This window comes from Phasianus colchicus, chromosome 9, assembly GCF_987193195.1.
Source record: "Phasianus colchicus chromosome 9, bPhaCol1.hap1.1, whole genome shotgun sequence".
In the NCBI taxonomy this organism is placed as follows: Eukaryota; Metazoa; Chordata; class Aves; order Galliformes; family Phasianidae; genus Phasianus; species Phasianus colchicus.
Genome location: NC_143444.1, coordinates 9,251,671 through 9,270,788, shown reverse-complemented (window position 1 = coordinate 9,270,788; position 19,118 = coordinate 9,251,671). Strand labels below are relative to the sequence as shown.

Below are 19,118 nucleotides of genomic sequence, written 5' to 3'. Positions count from 1 at the left end.
TAGATGGGTATTATGGAGGAGACTGCAGAAAGTGCACTCACAACAGCAACATGATCAGTGTATTTATAGCACACAGATACGCGGGTAATTGCGGAGAAACCTCTGCAAAGCCCCAACTACTACATACACCATAGGCTAATACAGCAGGTGCCCAGCAAGGGCATGCTGATTCACAGTATCAGCAGTGAGCTGCCGGATGGATGTGCTGACCTCTTCCCAGGCTCTGCAGGGACAGGTTTGTCACTGGAGAGTAGTCAGTGCAGCTGCTTGGCCAGCATATGCTCTGCCTGACAGCCCGTCAGCAGGGCAAGACAGCACCAAGTGTCTAACTGCAGGCCTGGGAGCCTGCAGCACCACTAGTGTTAAGTGTTGGCTGCACAGATAGGAGTCACAGCATAACCCCTCTCCATGTGCACTTAGAGAACAGGGTGTATGCCTCCTCCTTTGGGAGGGGTGCAGCCATCAATGGCTCCAGAGTGCAAAGAGGGCAGGTGCGTTCAGCGGGGAGAGCCAGCAGTACTCCACCACGCTGTACAGCACGTAGCCCAGGAACAAGCCGAAGAGCACGTCCGTCACATTGTGCCTGCCCAGCATGACTCTTGAAATGCCAACGATGAGAACCCAGAGCACCACAAGGACCCGCAGTGGGATGGCGAGCACCAGGTGGTGCAGAACAAAGCGGCAGACCAGGGCAGCTCTGGTGGCATGGCCCGATGGGAAGGAGTACTTGTCCACTGAGACAGTGACGAACATGTCCATCTTGTTGTGGGTAGGCCGTGGCCGTCTGACGATCCCTTTCACCACTGCCACCAGCACGAGATCCAGCACCAGTGCTAGGAGACAATAACAGCAAGTGAGCAAAAAGTGAGTGTTTTGTCCCATGAGAGATGAGAAACAACGCAAAGCCATTATGTATGAAAATGCATAGCTACCAAAACTGCTAAGAGAAGGTGGTGTTTCTCACAGTTGCAGAGCCTAGGCAAGGAGAGCATAGCACTCATCCAGGGTCTGGGCTTGTGTATGAGCACATCTGTCAGCACTCTAGGCTGGGCTTTTCTTCCTGTGTGAAATCCAATCTCTGTGACTCAGGACTCAAATCCTTCCCTAATTTGAAGGCACCCAATGGGTTAATATTCCCTGCCAGTCCATGCTGATTCATCATCACTTTGCACAAAGTGCACTGACCCTGGTAAATGATCAATCTGTTTCAGGTGCTCAGCTGTGGCTCGGTGCAAAGGGGGTCCAGGTACTCCTCAGCAGTCTGAGGGCTCACAGCTCCTCACCTGGCTTCTTCCTGCTACTGGGGGCACCAATGTGTAAAAGATAACCAGGCTTTAAAAGCCTTAAGAGCTGACGAAAATATGGCTTTCTCCCAGAGTGCTACAGACTGCTGTGATAGAAGTCAGAAGTGCCTGTGAGAAGTTGACCGCTGTCTGGGAAGGGAAGCTGGTGGTGTCTTCTCTCTCCTATTTAGTCAGCTTCCAGTGCTGGCAGCTGTGGCTGCTTCTTTCTAGGAAGCCTCGTCTGAGAGATTGGTATCTGCTTGTTGTAACCCTTGTTGCTTGTTGTGGGGCACAAAGTCCTTCGGCTACTTCAGTTCATTCTCTTTGGTTAATCATTTAAGAATGAATGTTTGTTTGATTTGTGTGAGTTGTTTTTTTTTTTTTTCTTTTTTTTTTTTCTTAAAACAACTAAGCTCATTTCAATCCTTTCTTTTTATTGCATCTGGATATCAGGGTGGCCCTGGTGCCAGGATAGTGCTGCTTTGAGCAGAGGAGTGGTTGGAGGCCACCAAGGGCCTCCCACCAGCTCTCCAGGGACAGTGATCTGATCACACAGTGCAAAGTGAACAAGATGCATGAAAGCTTGCGTTCCCTAACAAACATTCAGATTCAAACAATCCACATGAGACACCTTGGTATCTCACAGGGTAAGGACTGGGGTTCAGGAGAAGTCTGTTGTTCTGGAGCTACTGCAGTTTCTAGGCAAGCAAAAATGTTGAATCTACATCTACTCAGCAGGATGCCAGGGGAAAAAAAACATTACACCACGCATAATTACAGTGTGTGCTTTGAACCAGATTTCCACACTGACTGATACAGATCAGCACAAGCAGGTACTGCCTGCAGCAAGCCTGCGGGCGCTGATGTCTGCGTGCTTCAGTAAACTGTTGAGATGCCGCAGCTCTTGGCAGCTACAACGGCTGTTGGGAGCCGCGTGGCTCCCTGGGGCTGCGAGGGCTGAGATCCCTCCGGTTCTCTCTGTTCTCCCCTTCCCTCGGGACCCGTCCTCCCGCCCGGGGAGCCCCTTCCCGGCCTCACCGAAGAAAAGGTTGAGCAGCACCTCCCTGGCGGCCGAGCTGTCGCTCTGGCAGAGCCCGTAGAAGGTGCCCAGCAGCCAGGGGATGCCGTGCCCCGACACCTCAACCACCTTCAGCAGCGGGCGGGCGCTGCCCCAAGCCGAGGCCTCCCCGGCGCACACTCCCAGGCGCTTGGAGGCCCAGAGGTCGACGGCGAGCAGAGAGCTGAGGGCGATGCCCACGAAAGACGGGTTCAGCCGCATGCAGTCCTCCTCGGGCAGCGGCGGGGGCGCGGAGCCGGCCGACTCGCGGCGGCGGGACGGGCTGTCCGGGACCCCGGGGCCTCGCTGGTTCAGCAGGGACGCGAACTCGGGGCGAGCGCTACGGCGCTCGCGGCTGCCGCGGGGACTGGGCATGGCGGCGAGGCCGGGCCCGGAAAGGCCAACGCGGGTCACCCGCCGCCGGCGGCCTGCGCCCTAACCCCGCCTCCCGCGGCCCAGCCGTACCGGTACCCGCGCCGCCGGGCCCCGCGGCGGAGCTCCGTCCCGCCCGCCCACCACCGGACTGCCGAACTTCCGCTTCCGCCGCCCCCTCTCGGTTGCTAGGGAACACGGATGCCGGGACGAAGCGCGGGGCTGCGGCGCCCCCTGCCGGCCGGAGGATCCTTCCCGCTCCGCCCCGTCCCGCCCCGAGCCGGCGGACGGTGGCCGGCGAGGGCCGCAAGAGAGGCGGCGGCGCGTTCGCCCTGCCGGCGCCGGTGCGGGCGCCGGTGCGCGGGCGGCGATGGTGGGGCGGGCGGCGAGGGGACGCCGGGCCGCCGCCTGGCCCCCGCGTCGCGGAGGAGGGTGAGCGCGGTGGAGGCGGCGGGGCTGCGGCCATGGGCTGCCTGCAGAGCGTGGCCTGCAAGGCGCGGGTGCGGCGGGAGCACATCGTGGTGTCCGACGTGTCGGCCACCATCGAGCCGGCGGCCACCGCCATCGAGGAGAGCTCGCCGGTGGTGCTGCGGTACCGCACGCCCTACTTCCGCGCCTCGGCGCGCGTCCTCATGCCGCCCATCGCCCGGCGCCACACCTGGGTGGTGGGCTGGATCCAGGCCTGCAACCACATGGAGTTCTACAACACCTACAGCGACCTCGGCGTGTGAGCAGCGGGAGCGGGCGGGGGGACGGCGGCGGGCGGCACTGCGGCACGGCCGAGGGGTGGCGAGGGAGGGCGTGCGGGGAGGGATGTCCTGGGGCGGTTGTGTGAGGGAATGGCGGTCCTGAGCTGGCTGTGTGAGGGGTGGTGAGGTCCTGGTGTGGCTGTGTGAAGGGTTCGAGGTTCCTGTGTAGCCCCACGGAGGGATGGAGACCCCAGTGCAGTTACGTGGCGGAATGGAGGTCGTGGTACGGTTATGTGAGGGGATGGAGGTCTTAGTGTGCTTATATGAACAGGTGGAGGTCGTCGTGTGGTTCGTTGAGGAGGCAGAAGCCCTGGGGCGGATGTGTGAGGAGCTGGAGGACCTGGTGCACTTATGTGAAGAAATGTGGGTCCTATATGGTTAGGTGAGGGGGTGGATGCCCCGGAGCAGTTAGGTGAGGTGCTGGAGCCCATGACACAATAGAGGCCCTGGTGTGGTTCATTGAGGAGATGGATGCCCCAATATCATTATGTGAGGAGATGGGGCCCTGGGATGGTTTTGGGATGAGACAGGGGCCCTGGGATGGGTCTGTGATGGGTTGAAGGCACTACTGCATTTCTGTGAGATGATAGAGGTCCCGGTATGGTTACATGAATGACGTTGCTTGAAGACTCCTGTGCGTGGCTCAGGAGGACACCAAAGAGCAGTGCAGTTGGTTGTGCCGCTGTGGTTTCTGCCATGTGCAGCGGCTGCTGAGGAAGCAGGGTCAGCCTGGTGCTGGGCTGTGCAGGTGCAGAGGCTGCTGGCTGAGCTGCGGGTTCCATTCGCATCAAAGACTGCTGGTCGGTGCTGTGCTCACAGCCAGGCTTGTCACTGTGCTTGTCCTATCAACCTGATTTTTCTTGATCGCTTCTGGGAACAGCAGGATCCTATTTCTCTGAGGGCAGAAATAGGGGAATCTACGTGGCACCGCATGCAGTGCTTGGTATTAAGCTCTGAGAGCCCTCCTGCTGCTCCCTGGGATTTACCCATTCCTCTTTTCCCACATCCCCAGAAATGAGGGACAGCAGAGTAGCCCTTGCTGGAAATGAGGATTTCCAGCCTCAGATCTGTGGGCTCTGGACATCCCTTCCCACACAGCATGTGCCATCCCTTCAGCCTTTGGTGTGAGCCATGCACTGTGTAGGAGTGCAGGCACAGGAGTTGCTCCCTTCCATCACTTTCCAGCTCTGGAAAAGCACCCTCTTTCCTCAGTCTCATGCTGGAAGATGTGCTGTCACTATCGGAGTCAGCCTACTTGCATTTCCAAGGGAAGGAGCAGATGGAGGCTGCCCTGGCAATCCTCGGCATGGAAGTAGGTGGCACTTCGCACAGCTCTGGGCTGCCCTGGCTTCCTGACAGGGAGAGATGGCGCTGCCTGCCCTTGCATGCAGGGCTGTTCCTGCTGCTGCAGTGCTGGGCTGGAGCAGCTCTCCCAGCCCCGATCCTGCTGGGAAGCAGGAGCAGCTGGCACCAGCCTCAAGCTGCTGAGCTTGCCTGCCCTATCCTGGCTGCCCTTCCTGAAAGCAGAACCCTGCTTGGGATTTCTTGTGGGTGCCAGAGGCTGTGGTGTTGTGCCGGGATCAGCTTCCTCCAGCTTCCTGCCTTTTCTCAAGGGCAGAGGGACTTGGAGGCCACAGATGAGCTGCCTTCTGCATTGCCCCAAGCAAGCCATTGCCACAGAGCAGGGCTGAGGAGTTAGTGTGAGGCTGGGCTCAGGCAGGGGATGCTGGGGATGGCCCCATCCTCCTTACTTTCAGAGCAGGTGGGGTTGTTGCGTGCAACACTGGGGTGCCTAGGAGGGTCAGAGTGAGTGCAGATCGTCGCATCTTGGGAAGGATGGAAGCCAGATGTTTCCTGCTGCTTGTTGGCAGCTTCAGAGCCCAGATCTGTGCACATCTGAGCTCAGCAGGAGGCTTCGACCAGAGCAACATGCCTGAGGAGTTTTAAGGTTTCTGTTTTGTTCTCCTTTCTTTGATATCTAGCAATGGTACAGCCAGTTTTTCTCAGATACTCACATACTGTGAACCTGATGTGCCTCAGGATGGAGACCTAGCACAGCCTCCTCTGCCTGCGTTTGTGAGGGGCAATGGTTTTTAAATTGAAAATGCAGATTCAGCATCCAAAGAGTATCTGCTTTTTTTTTTCTTAGGATTTCAGGAAAGATCTGTGTGAACTGGGCTGGGGCTTGCTGAGCTGGGTGGCCACTGTCCCTGCTCCCTTCTCATAATTACCACGTGGTGATCTTCTCCATCGCTGCATCTGCCTGGTGTTGCTAACGTGGTTTGCAGCCAAGATTTTGGCTGGAATTCCCCCCCACCCACAACCCTAACAATATGTCAGGGATTTCGTCACACCAGCAGCAGGCATGATTGTGGTATTTAATTACTGCACCTGCGTCTTAGCAAATGCCTATTTTTAGGGATGTAAAAATTGCAGACTGAGATGTAGGCTGGGGAGAGCTGCTTTAGGCTTGGTGCAGATTGTGACCATGCTGCAGCTGACGTGCAGGGAAGGCTGTTATTTTTTTCTCATCATTAATGAGATTAAGGAGAGAGTGACCTGAGAGTTGCTCAGAAATGAGTATGGGCTCACTTGGTTAGACTGCAGGTTAATTAATATGCTGTTGTGTTGGCAGAGCAGAGGCTCCTGCTGGCCTTGACTGACTCAGTGAAGAAGCTAAAGCTGAATTTGTTCTTGAACGAGCTCATCAGGGGCTTCCTGCAGGTGCGAAGGTGTTTCCCAAGCTCTGCTCTTGAGTTAGTGCTCCCAGAGGGAGGACGTGATGGGTGATGACAGGCACTGATGAACAGCTTTGGCTGGTATGGAGCTGCCGGTGGCTCCGGTAGGAATGGCTTTTTCAGTGGGGTTTCAGATAGAGTTGTTACCCTTTTATCTGTACTTTTTCCCTCTACTCTAAAGCAAGTGCTTTACCCTGCACGTGCCAGCACATAGCAGCTTGCAATGTTCCTTCCATTGCAGGCACTGCTCAAGCACTGCTGTTGCTGTTTCCTCAATAACCTTTCTGTCTCTGTTCACCAGGTCAAGCTGGGAGCTGCCCGACTTGCGAGAAGGAAGAGTAAAAGCCATCAGTGATTCTGATGGAGTGAGCTACCCCTGGTATGGAAACACCACAGAAACTGTGACCCTGGTCGGGCCCACAAACAAGATCTCCAGGTTCTCGGTGAGCATGAATGACAATTTCTACCCCAGCGTGACGTGGGCCGTCCCTGTGAGCAACAGTAACGTGCCGTTGCTGACCAGGATTAAAAGGGACCAGAGCTTTACCACGTGGCTGGTGGCCATGAACACCACTACCAAGGAAAAGATCATCTTGCAGACTATAAAGTGGCGGATGCGAGTGGACATTGAGGTTGATCCCATGCAGCTCCTGGGGCAGCGGGCACGACTGGTGGGAAGGACTCAGCAAGAGCAGCCCCGGATCTTGAGCAGGATGGAGCCCATCCCACCAAATGCACTAGTGAAACCCAATGCCAACGATGCCCAAGTCCTCATGTGGAGACCCAAGCGAGGCCAACCTATAGTTGTTATACCTCCCAAGTAGCACAGCACCGGGGCACGCACTGGTGTGTGCACATGGGGACCGTGGTGCTGTTGGTGTGGTGCAAATGAGTGGGATTCCTGAGCCAAAGCAGACCTCTTGGGTTCGCCTGCCTTTGTAGCTGTGGTTGGAAGTTCCTCAGTTGGAAAGAGAGCATGAGCTTGGCCTGGCTGTGGAGAGGGGTTGCCAAGCTGGTCCCAGGAAGTGGATTTAAGTGCTTCTAGGGCTTGTGGCTGGAAAAAAGGCTGTCTTATCCAACCATCTCCTGCCTCCTTGCAGGGAAGTGTGAGGAGCAGGAGCATGATCAAACCGTGCCTGTGGCAAATGCTGCTTTCCACTCCATTAGCCGTAGTTGAGGAGCCCATGCCTGCCAGACATGGGGGGTTGTGCAGTCACCCTTCCCCTCGATGTCTCTACCTATGCATTTCAGATCGATAATCAGCATGTTGCCATGCTGTCTGGGACTTGGAAGGGCCTGGGAGCAGCGCGGGAGCTGGTGCCCAGCCAGAGCCCAGTGCCAGCAGTCATCTCTGCCTGAGAGGGTTTTCTGCAGCTGACTGGAAGCGGGACATTATGCATGCATCTTGGTGCGTTTGGAGTGGTTGTGAATGTAGGAGATGACATAGTTCGTTCCTGTCTAGGAGTGAGACCTGAGGGCAGGTTAGATATCCTTTAGTTTTATGGTGCACTAAATCTTTGCAGTTACCCCCCTTCCCATCCCCGCCAACCATTTCTTTTGCTGGAGCAAGAATTATTCTCAACCAGAAGAGAAATCACAAGTGATGCCTTTTCACAGAGGCGAAGGAGAGCAGGCAGCTACTGATGGTGTTTGCGTGGTATCCAGAAAAGCTTGGAAGTACTCCAGGATTTGGATGCTTCCACTGCAGACATGAGTGCATAGCAAGAGGTTGTGTGCTTGTTCATTTTCCACCCAAATGCCTGCTGGTGTGGGAAGTTTGATCCTCAGCCACCCATAGAGCAGTGCAGTGTGCGTGCATGTGCAAGTTGCTCGTGCTGTTGCAGGTGTCTGGCAGGTTGCCTTTTTCCCCGCCCTGTGCCCTTGACTGCCTGGATTGCTGGCATCTCTCTGGTCTGTGGGGAGGTACTGGTGCTGTGGGCTGCAATGTACAATTCCCTGCTTGTTGTAGCAGGGGAGCAACATTTCCCTTCTTTCAGCTGAGCTCTGGTGTTTGCACCTTCCTGGATGCAGCAGGGGCAGAAGCCACAGTGGCTCTGTCCCCACCCAGGGGCAGCTTCAAGTGCCCTGTGTTGCCGCAGGGTCCTGGGCAGATGAATATGGCTTTTGCTGCTTTCCCTGCTCTGTTTCATGCTGCCATACCTCCAGCTTGTGCCCCTGCCTTTGTGCAATGAAGGTTTCTGCTGCTGTGGGGATGTGAGGTATTCCTGCTTGGAGTTTCCTGTGTCCCCCTTTCTGCTGGGAGAGTCTGGGAACTGTCTCACTGGCTACTCTTGTCAAAGCCTTTCTTGCAGCATCAGGAGCACTTCCTTGAACCTGGGTGTCAGGCAGCCGAGCTCAGGGCTTCTTTGCTTCCCCCAGGATGCAAAACCTGTTCCCTGCTGCAGAGGAGCCTTTTTTCTCAGTGTGCACACGCCTTGGGGCAGAGCCTTCCCACAGCATCGCTCTCTGAAGTGCGCACAAATCCCTGCAAAGCTTCAGGTGCAGTTCATGCTTTTCCAGGGTGAGACGCACACCTCTGGCACCTGGGAGCTGCTCCTCACGAGCAAAGGAACTCCTGGGTGTCTTAGACCAAAAATCCCTGTGAAATCCCCATGCTATTTATTACTCTCATTAGGCTTTGCTACTTACTCGGTTCTTAATTATTTTTCCTCTGGGAGCATTGCACACCAACGCCCTGATGAACACTTTGATGTGCTGTGGGCTGTGGTCCTGCTCCTCCTGCTCAGCCTGGTGCAGACGGAGGGGTTTGGTGGTCTGGGAAGCGACTGCTTTGGGTTAGCTGAGGGCTGGGTTAGTCCTTGCCATGAAAAAGCCTGGAAGGAGAGCAGGCTCTGAGCTCTGGTCTGCTTTGTTTTCTTGAGCAGATTTCTGCGAGGAAATGGTGAGCACTGGACACCTTGTTTTTGTGAGATTCAGCCAGTGTTTTTGTATGGACACGTGATCAAAGGAGTTTTAGCTATTGCTGATGTTTTGTTTATCAAAAGTGTGTGTGGAAAAGCTGTTAGAAACTTTTAATACAATACAAAACTTGGGGGAGGAGGAAGAAGGGGACATACCTTTCAGTGTGAAATAAGACAGGTGTGTATTGTTGACCTGCTAGGACAGAAACAATCCCAAAAGCTCTTGTGAAACCCCTTTGCAGGGGCTGGAGGGCAGTTGAGCCCAAGGAAATGGTGCAGCAAAGGACTGTGTGGCACTGAAGCACAGAGAGGGAGAGAGAGGCAGAGGATCGGCTGCATCTCCTCGGGGTGTAGGGAGCGATCAGCCCCTCTAAGGATTGCTTGCATGTTCAAGTCTGGGGTTGCTTGCAGCTTGGCTGCCCTTATTTCTGAGGGCCCCAATTGGGAGCCCCAGTGCTGGCTCTAGGAGGAGCACCTGGCCTCCTGAGCTCGGCTGTAAAACCACCCCAAGGGACGCTAGCCCCTCCAGCACTCCATCCCCATCCCTGCTTGTAGCCGGCACCTCGTTATCTCAGGGAGGGACAGGTCGCACTTCCCCCTCATCCTGAGGTGCCCCTGCTGCTCCGTCCTGTGGTGGTTTCATGGCTGTGCTCACATGCCACTTGGGCACGGCCCTTAGGGAAGCACCCATCAATCTCTCTGGGTTCAGAGCGTCGCTGCGGGTGCTGGGAAACGCCTGCGGGGCAGGCGGGTGAAGCCGGAGTGGGTGCCACAAGTGCCACCCCTGTCCTCGGCACCCATGCGGACGCGGCTGCTTGCTCGCGTGCTCGGCTCACTTATTTATTTCTTATTTATTTCTTATTTATTTATTTAAGATGTATTTAAGTTATTTATTTGTATTTATTGACAGCTGGAACTCGGGGGTCATTTCTGCTGCGCGGCAGGGGTAGCTGGGTCTCCCCTGCGCATTTTGGGAGCACTGATGGGGAGGGATGCTGGTGGGCACCCGCTCCCATCCTATCCCCTTTTGGGAGGGAGAGAGGACTGGGGAAGAGGAATCACATCAGTGCCTGCAGGGAGGACATCCTGTGCCTGGCCTCTTCCTGCAGGACCTTGAAGCCTCCTCCTCCTCCCCCTCAGGCACTGCACTCCCTCCCGTGCCCGTATGTATTTATTGGCCCGGCCTCCTGGTGTTTTTCTGTTTGGCTCACGCTGTACTTGATGTTGCCAATTTCTAGAGATGGTGATAAGAGCAAGGACGTGTGGGTGTCTCTACAGAGAAAAGACAAAATCAGGTATTCTGCTGTTGTGTGGAGAAAATCGGAAGGAAGAGAAGATGAAAGCTGGTTTTGCAGAGTGCCTTAAACACAAATGACTTTATGGAGTAGGGGGCTTGGACTTCTGTCTTTGGATGTTATTGCAAACTCGAACAAATGTTGCGTTTCACTTCTCTGGGATTAAAAGAACATTCAATCTGTACTGGAACCAAACTGTTCTGTCTGCTTAAGTCTGGCTTTTCTGGGCAGGAGGCCGGAATGTTTGCGAGGGGTGGAGGGGTGCAGGCTGCCCTTTCTTCCTGGGGAAATCAGGTCAGGGTGAGGGCTGTGTGCCAGAGTACTGCATGGAACCTGGGAGCCCTCGCAGCTGGTGGGGAACTTGGGAATCTGTCAAACTTCGTAAGGCTGAAAAAATGTAGAGACAGGGGATGTTCCCACTTGGAAACTGCAATCCCATTCCTAATTCCTGCAGTGAGAGGTAGAGAATAAGATACAACACAGAGATTGGACGGTGTTATTTTTTCCTCAGTACAATAGGGGATGGAGAATTTTTTAACAAAGGTTCACTTAAATTTCCACAACCAGTTGAGTTGAGGAAAAAGAGCAATTGAAATGTTTGGAAAGAATAGCAATAGTCACTGAATAGTTCCTGACAGCAATGTATTAACGAGGAGTTCTCAACGTGAAAGACAGCCACGTCTGGGGAGGGATGTCTTCTGGGCTGGCATGGCCTGCATTGGGTGCTGGGAAGAGCTGAGGGCTTAGAGTGGTGATGGAGGACATCCCATTCTGCATCCCTGCAGGGTGCTGGAGGGTGTCTCATTGCATTGCACATGGTTGTGGCAGAGCCTTGCTGGCTCTGCAGGACATTTGTGCCGTGTGCCAGCCAGCTTCCTTAATAGCTGCTGATTCCAAGTGTTGCTGACTGTGCTGGGCACTGAGAGATGCCCATGGGCAGGCAGCCCGTGTGCTATTCAGTGAGCGGGTTTCTTTCCTACCATTATACTAAACATTGTTCATCGCTTGACAAGTTTGGACCTGCATGAAGCATCCCCTGGGCAGCGGGGCTGTGTGGCAGAGCAGCAGAACATGCCTGGAAAGCAAATCACAAACCTTCTCACTTCACGGTCCCAAGGATTTAGAGGTAAGTGTCGGAGAAATCTCTGAGGTTCTGGTGTTGGTGTGCAGGAAGTTTACAGGGATTGTGCTGTGCCCTAGGGAGCAGGGTAGCTACCTCTAAATCCAATCTGACATCCCCTAAGCAGATATCTCCTTCCTTTTCCCCACTGAGGCTCCTTGGCAAAGCAGGAACAGCACTGCTGCCCTGATGCCTGCTGCCTTTATGCAAAGTGCTTTCCAGACTGCTTTATGCAGCAGACTGTGCACTGCTACCAGCCAGGAGTGTCGGTGCGTGCCCCAGCTTGCAAAGTCAAGTAGTCAGGGTACAAAGCAGCAGTGACATGTAGGTGAACCCAGCAGAGGCAGACAAGGGACACCACACAAAGTAACTGAAGACCAGTTTATTTGCTCTATTCCCTCTTCCACTGAAAACAATCTGAAACAAGCTGAAAACAATCAGTCAACTTTCAGCAAGAGAAAGCATTAAGAAGTGAGAGTTTGCTCTGCAGCTCCTCCCCTACACAGGGGAACAAATGAATGTGTTAACAAGTTAGTGACCACTGCTCTTAAAGGCATAAAACAGTTTGGAGCTACCTGATGGGAGGCATGGGGCCCAGCAGGACACCCCTTGTGACCTATCTGCTGACACCACACTTCTCACTTTGCTGCCAGGAAAAGCTGGTGCCAAACAGGAGAAAGGCCCGCAGTGTGAGCACTGGAGCACCACCAGTCTGCTAACCTCTTCCTTGTAGGGCTGATTCAAGGTAAGAAAACACCCAGGGTTTTAGTTTGAGAGAGTGTGGGGGACAAAGGGATGTGGAAGATTGGCTTAGTATCAGGATGCACTGTCAGTGAGAGTCACAGTATGATGCTGCTGATCACACAGGGCTCGGGAGGCAGGATTCAGGCACAGGCAGGCTCCCACCACCCAAGGACCATGCTCACAGCATGGGTGGGCAAAGCTGCTCACTCGGGCTGTGGGGTGTAACGCAGGTACTTCTTGCCTGATGGGAGATCCTTCGTGAAGACTCCTTTGGGGAAAAGCTTCTTGGCTTCTTCATCAGGTAAGGTGGGCACAACCATGACGCTGTCACCACACTAAGGAGCAAATGGGAACTGTGAGAGCAGCAGGGATGCTGGTGCAGGTAGTGCTGGTCCTCTCTGATGAGCCAGCTTTGCTTCCCTGGATGGTAGAGGGGATGAGCAGACCCCAAACCATGGCTGGAGCCTGGGGTCTTTGAAGGCAAAGCTGCCTCCATGCTCTCCTTTTTGTATTTGCAGAAATACCCTATGATCACCTTTTCTGGGACACCTGTCTTAGTAGGAATGTCCCCCCTGGCTACAGACAGGCAGGTTTGTTTGGTGACAGCCACCAAAGCCAGCAGTATAGATCCAAGAGCTGAGCAGTTCTGGGGGTCCGAGGAAAATGCTGGCTAGCTCAAGCAGGCAGGCTGCACTGCATTGCTTCGGCTTGGTTGCCTGAACTATTCTTGGGAATTTGAAATAATGTTGCTGCATAGGGATGGCAGCAACTAGGGAATTTCATCTGGTAATTTTCCACGTAGCTAGGATGCAGTGAGGGCTGTGCCCATTCCAGCCATTCTTTGCTTGAAGGGAGCAGACCAGCAAGCTATCTAGGGAGGGGTGTTCATGCCAGCTGTTATTTTGGCTCTCAGTGTACCTTGGCCTGGCAGCTGACACCAGCAATGCTCTTCCTTATCTTGCCCTCCAAGGGCAAGACGCGCCTTGGCCCAGAGCTCACATGCTGATAGTCCGAAGGGCCAGGCCTTATATCTACAGGTACCTAAAACTGAAGGAAGGGAAGGGAGATCTCACACAGCAATGCCCTTGGGGCTCCTGTCTAGCATCCAATTCATATAACTGGACTGCAGCAGCTCCCCCCACCCCTGGGTCACTCCCAAAGGAAGCAGTTAGATGTTTCAATGCACCTTTACCTCCCCTGCACACAAGTTCTGCTTCCCTTCTCACCTTCCAGTCCACAGGGGTAGCAACCTTCTTGTATGCTGTCAGCTGCAGTGAGTCCACTACTCTCAGGATCTCATCAAAATTTCTCCCAGTAGTGGCTGGGTACAGGATGGAGAGTTTCAGCTTCTTATCAGGGCCGAATATGAACACCTGAGCACAGGGAGACAGTCATGTTTCTGGGGCATCATCAGGGGCCAGGCAGAAGGTGTTTGTCCCACTGCCCTGCTGGATTTGCTCAGCCCTCCCACTCCTGGTAATGGGAGGTGTCCTGCTTGACTGAGGTGCTCGGGGCAGTAGAGATGCCGTGGTGGGTAATTCCTAGAGCAAAAACCGATTCCCAGACACGTGGAACAGTGTTTGCTCTAGGAACTCCTGTTTCTAATGCTATCTTGTTTTGCTATTTGAAGTTTCCTCATCCTGGCCTGTGTCCTTCTAACACAAGCACAGGAGGGGAGAGGAAAAGCCCAGCAGATCAAGGACTTAATGTTCCCTCTCTGTTTGGACAGGCACAAGGATGAATTGGCACCAGCAGCAAGACAGAGCTGATGCCAGCAGGCCAGGGCTGTGCCAGCCTCTTCTTGTTCCAATACCCATGGATCTAGCCCAGGCAAGTCCACCTAGCTCCCTATCTGTGCAGGTAAGCTGCTCCCCCAGGGACACAGGGCAAGATGGCAGGTGATGCCTGCTGTTGAGCAGCCTGCCAGGCAACAGTGCTCTAAAGCCAGGAGCTCACCACACGAGCAGTCAGGGGCATGCCGTCCTTGTCCCGCTCATCCGGGTCCAGCATGCCCAGCTTGACGGCGAGCTCTCTGTTCTTATCAGCAATGATGGGGAAGGGGAGCTTCTCCACAGGTTGATCTCCATTGTATGCATTGATGTCCTGCAGAGACAAAATCATTGGAATGCTCAGGGTTATGCTCCCACCATGGATTGGAGGTGATCTGACCTGGGTCTGCCAGACAGGCAGTCCTGGTGTACCCAGAGCAGGCTGCTAAGAGGGGCCACACAAACATGCCTCCACTGGTGACACGGGATTCTTCCACCTTGCTCTGAAAATGGATGTGTCCCTTTCAGTTCAGCAATTCCGGACTTTTGATGAATGTGCTGGAGTCACACCTGAACTGAACCATGCTTCTAAGGAACAGTTGTTCTAGCTGCAGAGCTGTCAGCAACTCTATAGCTAACAAAGCTCAGATGCTGAACATGTGACAGGTCTTGAGCAAGGAACCAGCTCCATTCAGTAAGCCACTCCTAGCTTACTTAACAGTTCCTGAGAACAGAGTGTAATCTCTGTGCATGCGTTGGGACACCACGTGTGTCTTTCTGAACCGTGCCTGGAGACAGAGGAAGTAAACCATCACCTGCCTACACTCTCCTTGCGACCAGCTTATGAGATTGCTCCCTGTACCAGTCCTAACTTGATGTGCTTCACACAGAAACTGTATTTTGATCATCTCTGAATTTGATCTGGCTTTGGCCAAAACATTCAAGTTATTTTTGGACAAGTGCTGAGCCACAGGAGGGCTGGGAAAAGCCCACTCAAGGCAACACAAACAGAGCAGCAGCCAGCATGAAAGCGAATTTAAACCAAGGTTTCTGCCCCAGAATAGAGCCACCTGTTCTTTCTGTCCTCTTTATATTACAGGGGAACAAACTGGACTCCAGCAATTACAGCAGCCTCCCATACATCAAAGTGGTATGGTATCAGCTGCGTATGTGCAAACTTCAGTTTTCTCTGGGCTTTAAACATGGGGAACAGACTGGGTCCTGCTCAGGTGGAATGTAGGGAAGGCAGAGTTGGAAACGTGGCCCTAAGCACTGCCCAATCCTGCTCAGTGTGCTGAAGGTAGTGAGAGCAAACAGGCCACATGCTGGCCCTCAGCACCCCCATACTGCAGGAGATGCAGTAAGGAGCTGCCCTAGCTGCTTGGGATGCTGCAAGCAGTCAAGTGGTACACACGTGGCAGGATATTTCATTTGCAGTGTTTCTCTTTGGTTGCTTTCTCCCCGGGCCAGTGAGTCAGCAGTGAACTGCACAAAGGGGCTGTTCACCTCTGCTGGGCTGTGTGCAGGCCTGCTTTGGGAAGGAACTGGTTCCCTACTCCTGCAGAGCTGCACTGTCAAAGCAGAGCAGGGAAGGAAAGCCAAGACAAGACACCAGCCCATCTCTGAACATCCCATGGAGCTGCAGGAGGCTGTCGAGGAAAGCCAGACCGTGACAAACATGCACCTTCTCTCCAGAGTAGAGACTGACAGATGAAGATTGCTGAAAAGCAATATCCAAATCCTATAGCTTGTAATTCATTTCAAAACACACGTAATATCATGTCACAGGAAATCACTGTACAAACAGCTTCATACACTCCACCCTATTTTGCAACAGGACTCATAAGACTTACTCACTTCCCTGTAAAACTTCCAGAGTCCAAGCTGAAAGCAGACATCACTGGAGTGATTTATTCACGTAACTCATCAGTGACCTAAGAGAATGCTGAAACCTCCTCTGACATGCTCAGCACAAGCCAGACAACCCTGCAACAAACACTGGCTTCTCAGAGGATGACCATCTCTCTGCCTGCCACAGACCTGCTGCTGTAGGGGCAGATGCCATGGTTAGTCCTTCTTGTGGGATTCATCCATTCAGCCAGGTCTTGGAGAAGCAGCACACAGACCATGGGGGACAGACCTCACTGCTGGCTGAGGTACAGGCTTGTTATGAGAGGAGCAAGCCCCTGGGTCTGGGAGAGGCATGACTAAGAAGAGCAGTGACATCTTTGGCTGGGAAAGCAGAGTTAGGCAAAGTGGTGTGACAGCTATGGCTACGCTGTTTTACAGCACTGCTCTTTGCTGCCAGTTGAGCTGACCGGCCTGGTTTATCAACTTTCCAGGCCCTATCTACCCACTGAAATTTGGCAGCAAAAGAAGCAGAGGCTTCTTTCTTGTTTCATGCAAAATTCAGCCTTCCCTCCTGCTTGTTTGCTTTCCCCTGGGCAGTACTCCAGATGAAAGAAGCTTCATCCACAGAGAGAGTATAGGAAGTTAGAAGGACGTTGCATGAAGAGGTTTAACTGCCCAAAGTTTTGCTCATTCCTGGAATTTCTAAGATCCCCAAAGTTTTGCTCATTCCTGGAATTTCTAAGATCTAGTGAAGGAAACTGCAGTTTCTGGATTTTAGTCTAGTAATTAATGCAGACTACTTTTGCACCTGCCACCAAAGGATGGCATCTCTGTTCAAGCTCCATGGGTGGGCAGAACCTCTGGGGGCACTTCATCAGATCTGAACAACTGCCTTCCTACTTAGTTAAGCTCTCTGTGTCACAGCCTGACATATCTTCTCATTCCCATGCAAAAGAGCCCCAGTTGCTCTGCAGTGAAAGAAAACCTGCTCAAATCTCCATTCAGGCAGCTTTGCTCCCCCTCTAACCTTTTTTTTGTTCCCTCATCTGTGAGATGGGCAATTTCAAACACATCAAAAGCTGTCTGCTATGGATTTATCCTCACTGATTTGATCTTTTGCTCCAGAGGACTTTCAGAGTTTTTCTTTCAACAGGTGCTGAGCAGACATTTCCAAATCACTGTCTCTGAGGCCTCTCCCAGCCTGGCAGCATATTAACTGCAGCTTGGACTATTGCCCTCAGGCTTTTCCAAATTCTTCATCTCGTCAGCACCATGAGCATGTTTTGCAACTTTTCTGCAACTTCTTTTACCTGAGGTTAAGCTAAATAATTCTGTAGCATTACTAAGCCAGTTCACTGTTCACCTTTTTTCCAGATCATCTGAGTACGGTGAATGCCATGCATCCCTGCAGACCCTCTAGGGAGCTCACTGCTTCCCTTCCTTGACACAACTTACTGTTTCACCCTATCACCCTACATAATAAATCCTTTTCGGAGCTGATTTCCTTGAAAAGCTTCCTGGAAAGTCCAAGGCTTTGTAATAGTCAGCATCATCTGTACAGTTCTTCAAAGGGTTCTAACAAACCAGGAGACAAGACTCCTTTACAAAACAAAACCCAAACTTTCTGTTCTATTTAGTGGAACATTATCTGCTAATTTGATAGTGGTTTCAGCCAGTTTGACCAGTGCAAAGATCTGTTACTGGTGTGGGATTTTGATGCTGTTTTTCCTCGGGCCTTCTGAGGCTTGGTGGGACATCAGCTATGCACCACTCAGGCACAAAGGTCAATTTAAGCAGTAAGGCAATTAGGCAATTTCTAAAGCCATTCAGACATGAAGTAATGTCTGAATGTGGAAATTTCTCACCCTTATTACTTCTTATTTGCATACATCTGACTCCTGGAAAACGTGACAGAACATTCCCACTTTTAAGAGTAAAGAAAGAAGCAGATAACTCACTCAGGGATTCCTGTACTCTGGCCACTAAGTCTCAGTACTCATTTCATACCACTAATATGTGGAGTCACGCTACCTGGCAGCGCACCATTGTTGACACTGCCTTTGAAGTTTTCCATGAGCAGCTTTTCTATTCTTTACATAAGCTATTTCTGTGCCACCTTTCTTTTATTTCCCTGTGACTGTTTCATATTTAACGTGTTCTTATTTGTACTTACATATTCAACGTGTCACTGCTTGTTCTTTGTGTACTTTCCTCTGCCTGGACACAGGCGATGTGGTGGCCCCAGCGATGTGGTTGGTGCCCCACTCCAAGGTGAGGCTGGATAACGCCCTGGGCAACCCGATCCCTTCCAGCTCTAAGGGTTCTAAGATTGATTCTACGAGCTGCACGCACCCTTTCAAGACTGCCTGTTTGCTTAGAATCACAGAGCCACAGAGATTAAAGGGACCACTAAGCCCAGCCACCAACGCTGACATCTTTCCTGTTTTAACACATCCCCTCAGCTTCTGGCACTGCCACAGAGCTGCAGCTCACAGCTCTCCCGTGACTGAACTTTTGGCTTTCAGAGCACAGCCGCAGTGCTGCCAGGCACCCCTACCTCGCTCCAGGCACCCCTACCTTGCTCCAGGCGAGGTGGTCGGGGACGCTGTCAATGGAGAGGGCGATCATCTTCACGTTGCGTTTGCTGAACTCGGGTGCCAGCTTGGCCGCCCGGCCCAGCTCCGTGGTGCAGACGGGCGTGAAGTCCCGCGGATGGGAGAAGAGGATGCCCCATCTGCAAGCGGAGAGCAGGGGATGGCGTGAGGACGAGGCTATCGGTTCCGAAGCCCGATTTCATCGTTTCGCTGCAGCTGAGAGCTCCCCGCCCCCCCCCGGTCCCATTTCGGGAAGCGAACCGAGCGGGCTCGGGTCCGCCCGGCGCCTCCGCGTCCCGGAGCCGCGGCTCGCTGCGCAGGTCGCCGACGCGCGGCCGGACCTCCGTGCCGCTCAGGAAGCCCGGGCCCGCCGCCGCCCCGCCCGGAGCCCCCCGCTCCGCCGCCGTGCTCCCGCCCTGGCCGCGCCCCCGCTGCTCACGAGTCGCCCAGGAAGTCGTGGAAGCGGATGCGGCCCTGCGTGGTGTCCGCCTCGAAGTCGGGCGCCTCGTCGCCCAGCAGCAGGCCCGGCATGGTGGGGAGCAGCGGACCGCTCGGCACCCGTTCGTCTCCTTTCGGCTCCGCTCGGCTCGGCTCGGGGCGGAGGGGGCGTGGCCTCCGCGCCTGC

At 53.6% G+C, this 19,118-nt stretch overlaps 3 protein-coding genes across 3 annotated transcripts; 1 reads left to right on the top strand and 2 right to left on the bottom strand.

The window, feature by feature from the left end:
* Positions 1-49: 49 nt before the first annotated feature.
* On the bottom strand, positions 50-2,799 carry PLPP6 (phospholipid phosphatase 6). The gene is made up of 2 exons (XM_031595722.2): positions 2,322-2,799; positions 50-833 (listed from the first exon to the last, which is right to left on the bottom strand). The coding sequence occupies exons 1-2, from the start codon at positions 2,713-2,715 to the stop codon at positions 463-465; spliced, it is 765 nt and encodes a 254-aa protein (XP_031451582.1). The 5' UTR covers positions 2,716-2,799; the 3' UTR covers positions 50-462.
* Positions 2,800-3,083: 284 nt separating this feature from the next.
* FAM78B (family with sequence similarity 78 member B) lies at positions 3,084-11,917 on the top strand. Its single transcript, XM_031595712.2, has 2 exons — positions 3,084-3,439; positions 6,501-11,917. Exons 1-2 carry the CDS (start codon positions 3,177-3,179, stop codon positions 7,021-7,023), a joined length of 786 nt encoding a protein of 261 aa, XP_031451572.1. The 5' UTR covers positions 3,084-3,176; the 3' UTR covers positions 7,024-11,917.
* Positions 11,903-19,118, bottom strand: PRDX6 (peroxiredoxin 6). Its single transcript, XM_090146103.1, has 5 exons — positions 18,933-19,118; positions 18,477-18,633; positions 14,236-14,382; positions 13,506-13,652; positions 11,903-12,614 (listed from the first exon to the last, which is right to left on the bottom strand). The coding sequence occupies exons 1-5, from the start codon at positions 19,022-19,024 to the stop codon at positions 12,483-12,485; spliced, it is 675 nt and encodes a 224-aa protein (XP_090002229.1). The 5' UTR covers positions 19,025-19,118; the 3' UTR covers positions 11,903-12,482.